This window comes from Onychomys torridus, chromosome 12, assembly GCF_903995425.1.
Source record: "Onychomys torridus chromosome 12, mOncTor1.1, whole genome shotgun sequence".
Taxonomy (NCBI): Eukaryota; Metazoa; Chordata; class Mammalia; order Rodentia; family Cricetidae; genus Onychomys; species Onychomys torridus.
The window spans coordinates 13646352-13660465 of record NC_050454.1 but is presented as its reverse complement, the minus strand read 5'-3'; the positions used below and the strand labels follow the sequence as shown (position 1 = coordinate 13660465).

The following is a 14114-nucleotide window of genomic DNA, read 5'->3' as shown; positions in this document are numbered from 1 at the left end:
TAGCTGGGGGCAGGGAAGCCCATGAGATGGGGGGAGTTTAGGGTAGCGAGAAGCTGAGAAGGGCTGGGATGCTAGCATGGACGTTGAAATGTATTACAGATACTTGTGATGCTGAGGGAGCCTGGAAGCCAGCATGCACTTTGATATGCTGATAGGTGTCACAGGTAAACAACCATGTGCCCCTTCTGCCAGAGGAAGGGGATGGCTGCTTTTGGTAGATGGGAATGGGTTTCACAAGTTCCTGGCTTTTATCTATCTGCCAGAAACCTCCCTATAGTCCAGATTGAGCTTATTGGATTGCCTTTTGGAGCTTGGGGAATCCAAGTTTCCTTTGGACCTGACAGGTACAACAAAGAGGCAGTTATAATAAGATGGGGAAGCTTTTGTACAGGCCTCAAATGCTATTTGATGACATACTTAGCTTATGTGATGGTGGAGGCTAGTGGTGTAATTAATCAGAATTAACAGATTCCAAAATGTTCTTATCTATTATGGGATGTTAGCTTTGACACAGATGTGGGCAAGGAGTGGTTATTCATGAGTTAAAGCTAGCCCAAGACAAGGGAATTCACCTCTGGACTGGCAGCAATCCAACCTTCCTATATCCTACATCACTACTTTTAACCAGTCTTTGAAGACACAGCTGCTTTCCAGGAATTCTTCTTGTTCATACCATGGAGAGCTGAGGCAAGTCTGATTCAAACATTGAGACAACAAAGGGAACTCAATATGATGATAGAGGTGTCGTGCCTTTAGCCCAGCTTAGTTATCCGCCACATCACCATAGTTTCTTGTAAAGAGCCGAATGGGCCTCTAGCAAAATCTGCCTTTTGTGAAGTAACCAGGCAACTATTCTCCCGATATAGCCAAGCTAATTGGAAGCTGATAAGGCATTGCTCAACTGTGTGAGCTCCCAAGTCAGTGATTTTAAATCAATCAAGAGCAAACACAGGGAGATGGCTTTTCAAGATCTTATGTAAGGATTCTGCCCCCAACCCATCTTCATTTGCCATTTGTGTATGTTGTACCCATGTTGTGAAACCCCCAGAGATCACCAAGGAGCCGGAAACCGATGCAAACACACAAGGGTCTTTTTATTGTCGGGTTCAAACCTGGGCCACCGTCCAGCACATGGAGGGAAATGTGGCAGCCCCAGGATCCAGGGTTGGAGGGTTTTTAAAGGGAAAAAACCATAAGCCAGGAATTACATGCCTTGGTGTTTTTAAACTGGGTAGAAGGGATATGGGGCAAGGTGATTTTTTTTCAAACTATTGGTCTAGACTATTGGTGGGGAGCCATAACCTGCTGACAGGGTTATCTGGATATCTACAAGGACCATCAACCACAGACAGGATGACTGCAGGAGCATCTGGATCTTGTTGAACTTTACTGCCCTGTTTCTTAATTGACTGCTTCAAGGGTATCTTTTGAGTTGTCATGGCTCCTGGAACTGAGTACAGCCATCCTCCACCCCCCTCCCCACCCCCACTGTCACCAAGTGGTCTAAGATGGTGGCTCTTCTCTAAGATGGAGAATGTAAAGTCAAGTCTAGGCCTTCATATTGCCTTCACATGTGACCATCCTCAGCCCCACTAGTTTTCATTTGCTCTGGTCACAAGATGTCCTACTCTGTAAAGGGCTTGTGGCCTAATCAGGCATTCTGTATGTTTGGAGTCTGAACAAGGTGATAAAAGTGCCAACTTTACTTGCCTTTTGTTACATTATAGCGGTCACACAGCTATATAACAATCCCGATCCTTGGTGGCCTTAAGGTCTAGCTGGGAGACTGGGGACAAGTACAGATTGGCAAAGTAGTCATCAGGAAGGGAAAATTCAAAATGCATATCTAGTTGGAAAGAATATGGATATTTTCTGGAAGGTGACATTTAAAACAAGCTCTAAGGACTTAATAAGATTTAACTGTTAGCTTATGGTGGGAAAATAGAGGAGCAGGAAGAAGGGTGTGATCTCTACAAGGATGAGGTAATAACAAAGACATTAGATAGCCCAGACCAGTCCTAGCAGCTGATACCTTGAAAAAAGATATTCAAGACCCAGTGTCAAAAGATGAAGACTGTCTGAGTGTGTCCTCCAGCCTAATACAGTGTTGGGCACATACCCAGAGAGTTGTAGCTATCAAAGAAAAACATAGGTTAAATGTGCATTAAAAGCAGAGTCATTGGCCAGGCAGTGGTGGCACACGCCTTTAATCCCAGCACTCAGGAGGCAGAGGCAGGTGGATTTCTGCCAATTTGAGGCCAGCCTGGTCTACAGAGTGAGATCCAGGTTAAAAAAACAAAAACAAAAAAATCACCACCAACAATAAGTGCTTTAAATCCAGTAACCAGGAAAAGTCTGCCATCGGTAGTAATTTTTAGAGGGGATGTTCCCCTCACAGTGAGCACACCCCTTATGGAGAAGAGAACCTGCTCCACACAGGGTAAACAGAAGGAAAAGGTGGGTGGTAGAGCCTGGGGCAAGAACCCAGCAACCGGTTACCACCAGGATAGCCCAAGTTGCCAGGGCTTCTGTTCCCCCTTGCTCACCATAACACTTGTGTCCAAACATGGACAGACAAGGGTTTCTTCCTGGGTACCACTGTTAACAAAAGGAAGGTATCCGCCCACTCCCCACACCAGTGATGAGGCACAGGCTCTGCATCATGACACTCTTGTGGTTTAAGTCTTGGAATGCTTCGCTATTGTAAGTGCCCCATAACGTCTGGCGTGACTGGGCTGCTAACTTCTCAGAAGTGAGCCAGCTTTCCAGAACACCAGGCTCTGTTATCCCAGGGCAGGACCACCATGCCCAGCTTCCTGCCTGCATGCAACAGCTCCAGCACCTGCCCCTGGTTTAAATGTGACTTTCTGACATGTTTGCAATGACCCCTGCTTCCTCTTGATTTTTTTTAGGGCATTCTTGCTGGGCATGGTGGCCCAAGCTTTTAATCTGAAGCAGAGGCAGGCAGACCTCTGAATTCGAGGCCAACCTGGTTCCCAGGCAGACAGGGCTACACAGTGAGACCTCATTGGAAAATCATTAATTAAAGGCATTCTCTTGTCAAAGTGCTGGTCCCTCCTTCTTTTAAGTACTTAGCACTGGCAAGGACAGGCCTGGCCAGGCATGCACTTTTGAACTTTACCTTCGGTCTGTTTGGAGACCCCAGTGTCCATATGCTCCCTGGACTTGTCCACAGCTTACTTGGGCAAAGGGCAAATGCTCCAGCTCAGCACGGTGGAACTGAAGGATGCTTTAAATGCTGGGAGGAGGAATTCATAAAAGTTCCTTCCAAAGAGCCTGTTGGCTGTTCCTGATGCATGTGTGCTCATGTGCGCTAGGCTGGTTCACTTCTTTAAAAGCTGACCATGTTTCAAGAAAGCAATTGAGCATCTGGACAGCTGTGTTGCCTTTCGGACACAAGAGGATCACCGCCATAGCAGGGGAGAGGCATGCAGGGGGATAAAGCACACCGTGCTGGTGTGCGGTGTGCTCTAGGGAAGAATACTGCATTATTTATTGAATCACTCCCTTACAGAAGGCATTTATATTCTTCTCAGCACGATGATTTATCTGTATTTGGTTGTAGTTCCTTTCATTTTTGCACAGTGGTCACAAACAAGAAAAAGAGGAGTTAAAAATAAAACAAAGCTCTGGGCACGGTGACTCACAGTTCCAGCATTCTTGAGGCTAAGATAGGCGGAGCATCCCAGGTTGGAGGCCAGCAGGGAGTGGGGAGTGGGGTGGAAGGAAAAGAGAGAAAAGGAATAAGACACTAGAGGTAAAGAATAGTAACTGAAGACATCTATTTACAAAAATGTCTATTCCTAACGAGGAAAACTGAGGGCCAGTGAAATGGCTCAGTGGGTAAGCCTCTTGCCACCAAGGCTTGTGACCTTAATTCCTTCCCTAAGACCCATCTGGTGGAAGGAAAGGACTCCCCCAGATTGTCCCCTGACCTCCACACACACACCATGGCATGCTCCTGCACACAAACACATGCATGTTCACACACAAACACACATAATAACGTTAAAAAAAAAAACTGAAAAGAATAAAGACATTATTTTTAAAAAACCTGTTTTAGAGCCAGCAAAATGGCTCAGTGGATAAAGATGCTGCTGCCAAGCCTAAGGCTGGAACCACAATAAAGAAAATGAGAACCAATTGTTTGGCTAGAAACTCCAGCACAGTCTGAGAAGCCTCATTCCTGCCTCTCCAAACCCCACCCGCTCAGAGAGTCTTCAAACAAAGGAAAGATGCCAAAAAGGCCAGTTCTGCATTCTTGGTGGCTATGGCAGCTCCTCCCCTGAAGTTGCCAGCTGCCCCAAAGTGCTCAGCTTTTGACCACACTTGGGCACAAACCCAGCTTGTGGCAGATATGTCATCACCCCTAAGCCTACAACCTATACAATCTCCCTGCTTTAGTTTGGGTGTATGGCTTCTCCAGCCTTGATCTCTGGGACTGGAGAAGCCACCTGGAAGTTGCTTTGCTCAAATAATCCTGTTGTTATATTTTTTCAATTCGGCTTAATCTGGCTAGCTTACTGCATCAGTAGAGAAACCTATTATGAGGGGCAGAAAACTTATTACCAATTCCTAAAAGTTTTCCCCACACCTTCACATGAGTTCTCTCTCTCTCTCTCTCTCTCTCTCTCTCTCTCTCTCACTCACACACACACACACACACACACACACACACACACAAAGTGAGCCTATTTGAAAGAAAAGAAGTCTTGAGCTTACACACTGCTGTGTAAAACAAGACCCGGAAGAGTATGAACACAAGCAGCTGTGTTAAATACCTTAACTGAATAGCACACCTGCACTTGTAGAGAATTGGACTATTCCCCCAAGTCAGGAGCCAAATTCTCCTGGGTTGTTTTTAGCAACCAAAATAACCATTCGATGCTATTGATCTATGATCTTGTGACTCTCAGGTAAAAAACCATTTTTCAAGTGTACAAATAAGACCCTTTAGCTTCCACCAACCAAAGGCTAAGAATGTCATCAGATGACCTCTGGAGCCCTGTAGCAGAGACTTCTCCATTTTGCTGTAGCCTGCCTACCCGATGTTTCCAACAACGTGAAAACTGCCTTGATTTATAACTTTGTTCTTGTACTAAACCTTCACTAAACCGTTACCACCGTAACACGTGGTGCCAGGGAGCAACCTGAATTCCTGTCCTCTGGCCCCGGCCACTCCAATTTGGCTCCACAATCAACTTTTTGATCCCTTTGAGGTAAGAGCTGTGTTTTTGTGTCTGCAGTCACCACACAAAACCATCTCTTTTGCAAAAGTTCCGGCTAAACTTTCATGACTCCTCAGATCTCAGAGCACATGCCTGGTAGGCAGATTTCTCTCCTGGGGTCAGGAGTACAGCTCTTTATGTTCTGTGTTTCACCTCACAGAGGATGTGCGGTCTGTTCCACACTCTGGGTGTGGCTGCTTCTCCTTGTTCGGAGTCATCCTGAGTGCTCCAGTCTCTTCTCTGTGGGGCCTCTGCGAACATTAGTTCAGTCATCAGCCTTGGCACTTTGGGGAAGTGGGGAAGTCATTGATGTGGCTATGGGAAACTGGCTCCTGAGGATGTGAGTCCTGGGACAGAGTCCATCAGTGGGAAGCAGCTCACCTGCCTCAGTAGAGGGCTGTGGCCGATAGACATTTCACCTTTCCCTCTCATCCGGGCAACACTGTATCCCCAACTATTATGGAACATTTACACAGTCTTTCTCCTTAGCCTTCTTAAATCTACTGTGAGAGACGCAGATAGTTACACACTTACTTAGTCGTATCTCAGTACATCTTCATGTATTAGGAGACTGAAAATACATCATGAAATATGTAAGCCAAATTCCTGGACCTTTTTGTTTGTTTGCTTGTTTGTTGAGACAGGGTTTCTCTCTGAGTAGCTTTGGTGCCTGTCCTGGATCTCACTCTGTAGACCAGGCTGGCTTTGAACTCACAGAGATCTGCCTGCCTCTGCCTCCCGAGTGCCTGGCCTCCTGGATAATTTTTTAAATGCTTATGCTCTTCTATCCTCAGTCTGGGGCACTGTGAAATGCCAGGAGGAGAGACCTAAGGTGGGCAAATGATGATGTTCGGATTCTACGATTTGGATAGTTTCAAGTAAGGCAACGTCAGAAAGCTCTTGAGTCTTTAATGTCCGTTGAAACTGAAAAATAATGTGGTTGGTGGCACTGAGTGCTGACATGTATTGACTCTAAGTATAATCTTAAGATGTAAAGGCAGAAAGGGGGTCCGGAGAGATGGCTCAGTGGTTAAGAGTGCTTCCCATTCTTTCAGGGGACCTGAGTTTGTCCCAGATCACAGGTCAAGTGGTTCACAGCAACCTGGAACTTTACATTTATTTATTTATTTATTTATTTATTTGTTTATTTATTTATTTATATTTATTTATTTATTTATTTATTTATTTATTTATTTATTTATTTATTTATTTATATTTTTGAGACAGGGTTTCTCTGTGTAGCTTTGCACCTTTCCTAGAACTCACTCTGTAGACCAGGCTGGCCTCGAACTCACAGAGATCCACCTGACTCTGCTTCCCGAGTGCTGGGATTAAAGGCGTGCGCCACCACTGCCGCCGGGCAAGGAACTTCACTTTTAAGGGATCCAACCTCTCCTTGTCTCCAAGGGTACCACAAACATGTGCATATACACATAAAAATAATAATATAAAGACAGAAAATATTTCTAAATGTTTTTAAGTGTTTTATTTATAGTGGTGAGGCGGACATGCCATAGCGTTTACGTGGAGGTCGGAGGAAAACTCACAGGAGTTTGGTCCCCTTCTGCCACGTGGGGCTTGGGTCTTGAACACAGGTTGTCAGGCTTGGCAGCAAAGCACTGAATCATCTTGAGGGCCCCAGATCACATATTTAAAACACTCGGTTTATTCTGCATTTTTGGAGTTGTTTTTCGAGCCAGTGTTTCTCTGTTTAGCTCTGGCTGTCCTGGATCTCGATCTGTATCCTCAGCTGGCCTCAAACTCACAGAGCTCTGCCTGCCTCTGCCTCTTGAGTTCTGAGATTAAAGGTGTGCACCACCAGTGCCTGCTTATTTTGCCACTTGGTAAGGTTTTACTTTGTACCTCAGGACTGCCTTGAATCTGTGGCATTGATAACACGGCCTCCCAAGCACTGGGGTGACAGGTGTTAGCCACCTGGCTGAACATTTGTGTATGGTGTACATGAGTGTGTGTGTCCGTCTGTGCATACGCATTTGGAGGCCAGTATCTTCCTGTATTTCTCCTCACTTTTTTTTTGTGTGTGTGTGTCTTAATATACATGCATCACATGAATGCAGGTGCCTTCAGAGACCAGAGAGGGCTTTGGATTTTTGAGTCTCCCAATTGGCTAGAGTAGCTGGCCAGTGAGCCCCTGAGATCCCCATCTTTGCCTTCCCAACACTGGGGTTACAGGTTTGTGACTCCATGCCTGATATTTTATTGGGGTGCTGGGCACATGCTTGTATGGTGAGTACTTTACCGAATGAGCCATTTCCCTGGTCCCTTATTCTGAAAATTTTAAACCTGACCCTTCAGTGAAATCATGAAAGTGGACTTAAACTCATTCATTTAAAAAAAAAAAAAAAAAAAAAATCACTGAGCTGGGCATGGTAATGCATGTCTATAATCCCAGCACTTAAGAGCTGAAGACTGGGGCTAGAGAGATGGCTCAGTGGTTAAGAGCACTGCTTGCTCTTCCAGAGGTCCTGAGTTCAATTCCCAGCACCCACATGGTGGCTCACACCCATCTGTAAAGAGATCTGGTGCCCTCTTCTGGCCTGCAGTCATACATGTAGGCAGAACACTGTATACATAATAAATAAATCTAAAAAAAAAAAAAAAAAAAGAGGCAGAGACAGGAGGATCAGGAGTTCAAGTCCAGCTTGAACCACATGAGACCCTATCAAAACAAAGCAAAATCCCTGAGAAAGGCTGTGAAAAAAAAGACTAATATCTGAAACAGGGTTCCCAAAGTGAGCTAGTCAGTGACAGTACCAAAAGGAGACGTAGATGAGACACTGCATGAACCTTATCTTAGCATGCTGAGGGAATACTACTAGATTTATTTAAATACTTCAACTTATTGTTTGTAGTTTTAGGTACTTATATCAAGTATTTAAAGCTTTACAAAGAATCTAAAGATGATTAGGAAATTCCCATAAAGATCTCTATCCAATAACTATAATCTGATTGGTGGCTCCACGTCACAGAATGGCTCCCAAGTGCACACTGGGAAGGATGTTCGCTCGTACTCACATTTGGGTTATCAGGAAGTCACTCTCCAAGACGACAGACAGCAGGCTGGTCCTGGAGCAGAGCGCCTGGGCTGTCTCTGGGATCACCTGTTCTGGGGACAGTCAGCCTGCCCTCTCCAGCTTAACTCTTCAGGCTGTCCCCGTTCTGGATGCAGGACTACTTACTTACACTTAAGTAAAACTGAAGTTTACTTCACAGTAGTAACTTCCTCATCCTTCCCCAAAAGAGTTCACGACTGTGTTTTTAGTTTTTCTTACCCACATTTTAAAGTTAATGGTTGCTGGGCAATGACACACGCCTTTTATCCCAGCACTCAGGAGGCAGAGCTAGGCAGAACTCTGTGAGTTCGAGGCCAGCCTGGTTTATAAAGTGATATCCAGGACTGGCACCAAAACTACACAGAGAAACCCGTGTCTCGAAAAACCGAAAAAACAAACGAACAACAACAAAAAACCCAAATAAACAAAACAACAACAACAAAAATGTTAATGGTTTTAGGTAAAGACAAGTTGCAAGTTATTTCCATCTTTATTAAATGTGTTTTGCTAAGGAATATATTACACTTAAAATTCACCACCATAAATAAAGACTAATTTTAAAATCTATTTTACTTATTAAAAATGTAAACATAAAAGTCCCAGTCCCAACCTAATTTAAAAAAGGAAAAAAAAAGTCTTCTCTCCAGCTCAGCCCTTTCTTCAGAATGAGCAGCACAGACATTAGCAGAGCCCATCAGTCCTCCTGGGCTGGGGGCAAAGGTCATTGGAGAACTAGTGCCCGGCCGTGAGGCTGTGAGCGACGTCCATCTCCTCCCGCAGGGCCACTCAGCTGTCCTCAGAGACTAGCTCTTCTCTGTCATCCGGCTTCTAAGTCCACAGCCGGGCAAGGCATGGAACATGGCGTCTAGGCTGCAGACTCCAGGAGGCTGAGCGGGGCCCACAGTGACCTAAGACCTTGTCAAGTGTTAGTCACGAGGCTTTGGAACTAAAGATTCGGACCAACCATCTAACTGCTTTATACATAGCTGAAATTGGGAAATTTTCTTTTTTTCTGGGGGCGGGAGGAGTGAGACAGTCTCTCTCTCTCTGTAGCCCAGGCTGGTCTTAAAATCATAAACCTCCTGCCTCTATCTCCCCAGTGCTGGGATTATAGGCATGACCACCATGCCCGGCTCAATCTGTAAGTCTAATATTGAAGAAACGTTAATAACATCTCATGGAATACTCTGATATACTTATGTATCTTCTTAAAACTATTTACAACCCATACAATTATATTATATCTTCAACTCTCAATAAACTCTAGGCCAACTTCGGTTGAAAACTAACGCTAAGCATAATTTATAACATTTTTAGAATGCTCATTTGGTCTTAGGAATATAAGAATCTTATAGGAAAAATGTAAGGATTACCGGAAGAGTGTTCTGCAGACTATCAGAGGAGTCGACACACAGACTATCAAATGCTGTCCAGCGTCTTTCCTGCCCTGCTCAAGGCTCCTCACATGGCTTTGCTTCCTTCCAGTAAGTTCTGAGAAAACCTGAGACAACTCACTTGGTATGTTTGACACCTAGGGCCTTAAAACACTTACAATGACCTGCTTGAACTGAACACCGAGGTAGTCAGTTTTTATAAACACTTGCCCTTCTGATTCAGGAAGGGACTCCAGTCTATGGTCCTGGTCCCCTGATCAGCTGTCCCCTGTCCTTTCTGCCCCACCTCACTTCTGCCATGGAACACCCTGCTTGGTTTCCTCCATGGGCCTTGTGATGTGAAAGGCCTAATCGGCCAGAGAACACTAGCATGAGGCTCTTTCCAATTCTTCAGCTCACAGGTGAACTCTAGAGCTAATTCTGCATTGGAACAGCAGACTGTAGAAGCCTTTTCTTAGTTGCTATATTGGAAGTGACCACGAGCCTCTTAAACTGTCTTACGGGCTGAGTGACTGTCTACGTCTTGCTAAGTACCCTATGTGGGATCAGTGATGAGTGACCGACCGACCGTGCTCTAGCCTCACTGAAGAGGAAGGGACAAGTGAAGCAGGAACCCTCAGGAGTCCAGTGCTTCTTGACATGGGCTGCATTAAGTTTCATGTTTGTGCAGAGAAAACACTGGGATATCACATTCCAAGCTTAATAAATATATATACAAAAAACGTTGTCTGTAACATTTTCTCCAGAAAGTCATTAGTGCAAATATAATTATATTAATTAAAAAATAAAGCAAAAATATATTTCAAGTATAAAAAGCACCATGCTTGGAAACAATACTACCTAAATGGAATTACTGCAAAACAGTCAAAATGTAGTCAAACCTACCACCGACTCTCAATATACTCCACTGGTATTTTTGGTGAAATTCTTTATACATTTTGTAGGATGATTTATAACCATCATAGGTATGAAAGTTTACTGTATATTCCCCCCACCACCACACACACCTTAGACAGCTTCATCTCACTATGCAGCCCTAGCTGGTCTGGAACTTCCTTCATAGACCAGACTGGCCTTGTACTCAGATATCCACCTGTCTCCACCTCCCAAGTGCTGGGATTCAAAGCGTGTGCCACCATGCCTGGCCTATTGTATAGTTCTTTAACAACATACTCACTTTTCTGACTTTGTACAATTTAAAGAGTGCAGAATACTGGCAAAAACAGAGTGCTGGTCTCCAGACCACGACTTCTCTTTAACTGAAGCTGACGGAGTTTGGGGCCCTCGGCTTTTCACAATGATGACTATCTCCAGCTCGTACTGCATGCACGTACACATTTTAAATTCCTTCCTTTAAAAGAAAGGGTGAGTTTCCCTATATTCTGAGGCCTGCTGTCCTGCTGCAGAGCCTCAGTCCCTGGAGTTTCTACTTAGTACCATGATGTTTTGCTCACACATCATTTCTTTCTTTTCTCTACTCCCAAGACAGTGTTTCATGCAGCCAATACTGACTTTACATTCAAGTTCCTTCTTTATGTAGCTGAGGATGACCTGGGACTCATGAGGGGATGACCTTGAATTCAGGAGGCTGCCTCTGCTTTCCAAGAGCTGGGATTACAGGCTACCACGCTCAGCTTTACTTACAGTGTCTTAAATAAAGCACTCAGTAACTATATGCTGAATGGAATGGGTTGGGGGCGGGGAGGAATGTGTCTAAATGTCATGTTTCATTTTAAAAACTGTTTTACACTCACTTGCATGTACATACGTGTGCACATGTGGGTCGGAGGACAACTTTCAGTGTGGTCTCCAGGACTCAGACTCAGGAGATTAGGCTAGGTGGCAAGTGCCTTTACTCACTGAGCTAGCTTGCTGGACCTAAAGGCTACAGAATTGATTATCTTTAGGGAGAAAAATAGGACATCATTCCTCATTAAAGAATTTCAAAGTTGGCCAGGTGGTGGTGGCACAGGCCTTTAATCCCAGCACTCAGGAGGCAAAGCCAGGCGGATCTCTGTGAGTTCGAGGCCAGCCTGGGCTATAGAGCGAGATCCAGGACAGGCACCAAAAGTGCACAGGGAAACCCTGTCTCAAGGGGAAAAATAAATAAATAAAAATTCAAAGTTGAGTTACTAGAGGGTTGGTTAGCTCTGGTACCAGAGCAGAATTGCTTCACAGATCCATGTGGTCCAGCAGTGTCAACCATGGGAGGAAATGGACATTTAAAGCAAAGGTAATCTTCCAGCTTCTGTAAAGGACTCAGATGGGCCTGTGGGCAGCCTGGATGCCAAACCTACACTTGGCTCTTAGGAAGCAATTCAGATCACCTTGTTTTGACTTGAGTTTTTTTTCTTGTCCATGAAATAACTTCCAGGTACTAGCAGTTCTTCTGTAACAGCTCAGTCCACTTGGAAGTAACCGCATGCCTGTCCACATCTGAACTTTTGAGATTTTACACAGGCCAGAAAGGATCAGCTGGGTTTGGGTGGATTACAGTTGTTCTAAACATTACCGGAAGCACATACAATCACGCTGTCTTCTGTTTGTGCAATTTCAACACTCATACTGTGTGTGCACTGTACTTCATGCTCTCCCATGGTTTTTCAAGTTGCTATGAAGTTAATGAGAAATGAAGCGGACGCTGAGCTCGGATGCAGATGGCTGAGGGCTGACAACACACGGGCAGCAGCTGTGGTGAACAGGGCCACACAGCTGGCAGGAAAGGCAAACACGGTCAAGTCAGAAGCGTTACCAAAACGGAACCGTCAAGAAGCATGAAGATCTGAGTGTATCATGTCCGGGTTTCATCTAAAACATGTGCAATGGTGATCCCAATTTTTGTACTTTGGAGGATGGGATCCTCAACTTAAACTCCGGAGTGGTCGATGCTCATGAACTTTTCAGTTAACGCAAATGCTGAGGTATGTAATCATGGCAAATCCCACCATCCGCCCTGAATCAATGGAGACCTCACTGTCAGGAGACTGCATATCCATGCACTAAGGAGCCTTGGGCACTCACAATTCCTCTTCAAGCTCTGAGGCGGCTGTGTGGCTGATGAGGGACTGCTGTGGAGCTATGCTTTAGTCCTGCTTTGGCCAGCACTTCCAAGCCAGAGTCAGGGACGCCACCTCTGCCGTTTACGTCACCTGCATGGGCTGGCACTCCCCCAGGCTTTGTGCTTTGCTCATGGGAACAGGCCAAAGCTATCATCTCGAGAATTCAGTTCTCCATCCCTAGTGCCACACACACAGAAGAAATCCAGCCAGCAGAGGAAACAGGTTGCCTAGGAGGAGCCAGAGTGTGACCACCAGGCTAGAAGAACAGGAGCAGAGGTCTAGAAAACAAAACAAAATGGGTCATGTCCATGAGTAAATCATCTCAGGTAAATAGGGAGAGGTGAGCAGAAGATTATGAGAAGGTGAGCAAGGACCACTTTTAGAAAGTGGAGCAGAGAGTGTCTAGAGCTATAGTTCAATGGTAGAGCGCTTGCCCTGCATGCCTGAGGCCATGAGTTCAATCCTCAGTCCTCTATAAACAGTGGTGTGCATTCCTGTAATCCAAGTACTCTGGAGGCAGGCAGAGGTGAGAGGATCCTTATGAGTTTAAGGGCAACCTGGTCTACACAGAAAGTTCTAGACCATCCTGGGTGACAGAGACCCTGTCTGAAAATAAATTTTAAAAAAGTGAGTTTTAGTATTCTGAAATATATTACTTCTATAAGGTTAGATGAACAAACCAAACAGGAACAATAAAAAAAGTAGAAGAATTAATGGGAATGAAATTAACTCTATATTTCAGAATATTAGCAGGTTTTTGTTTGTTCATTTGTTTGTTTTTAAAAGCAGGGTTTCATGAAGCCCAGGTAAGCCTCCAACTCTCCGTGTGGTTGAACTTGAAACTCACAGAGATCCGCCTGCCTCTGCCTCCCGAGTGCTGGGATTACAGGCGTGTGCCACCACTGCCCGGCGAACTTGAACTCTTCATCCTTCTGCCTCCATCTCCCAAAGTGCTGGATTGTAGGTGTGTGCACCATGCGCTGTTAAATAATTGCTTTCATTTAGTAGTACTGAAGTAGTCTAACTCACAAGACAGCTACGTCAGGGATGATACTCTGTTAAACGGGCGTTGCTCTAGGTTAACTGTGTCTCATGCAAGTGCACCACAATATCACATTTTAAAATTCGGCAGGTAGTAACTGTTTCAAAGAGAAACACCCCAGTCTGGAGACGCAGCTCAAGTGCTTGCCAAGCTTGTGTGAGGCCCTGGGTTCAGTCACCAGCACAGCATAAAGCAGGTGTGGCAATGGGGACACAGGTCCATAATCACAGCACTTGAAGGTGAAGGCAGGAGGAAGTCCAAAGGCACCCTCAGCCTCAGATGGAGTTGTTGGGGGC

The 14114-nt window shown here is 45.0% G+C and overlaps 1 protein-coding gene across 2 annotated transcripts in view; it reads right to left on the bottom strand.

The window, feature by feature from the left end:
* Positions 1 to 11795: 11795 nt before the first annotated feature.
* Positions 11796 to 14114, bottom strand: part of Lmln (leishmanolysin like peptidase) — a 54246-nt gene continuing 51927 nt past the window's right edge. For both annotated transcript variants that reach the window (XM_036204156.1, XM_036204157.1), the window contains one exon: positions 11796 to 13054. In XM_036204156.1, the coding sequence (XP_036060049.1) occupies positions 12954 to 13054 (101 nt within the window). In that variant the 3' untranslated portion in view covers positions 11796 to 12953. The remainder of the gene's footprint in view (positions 13055 to 14114) is intronic.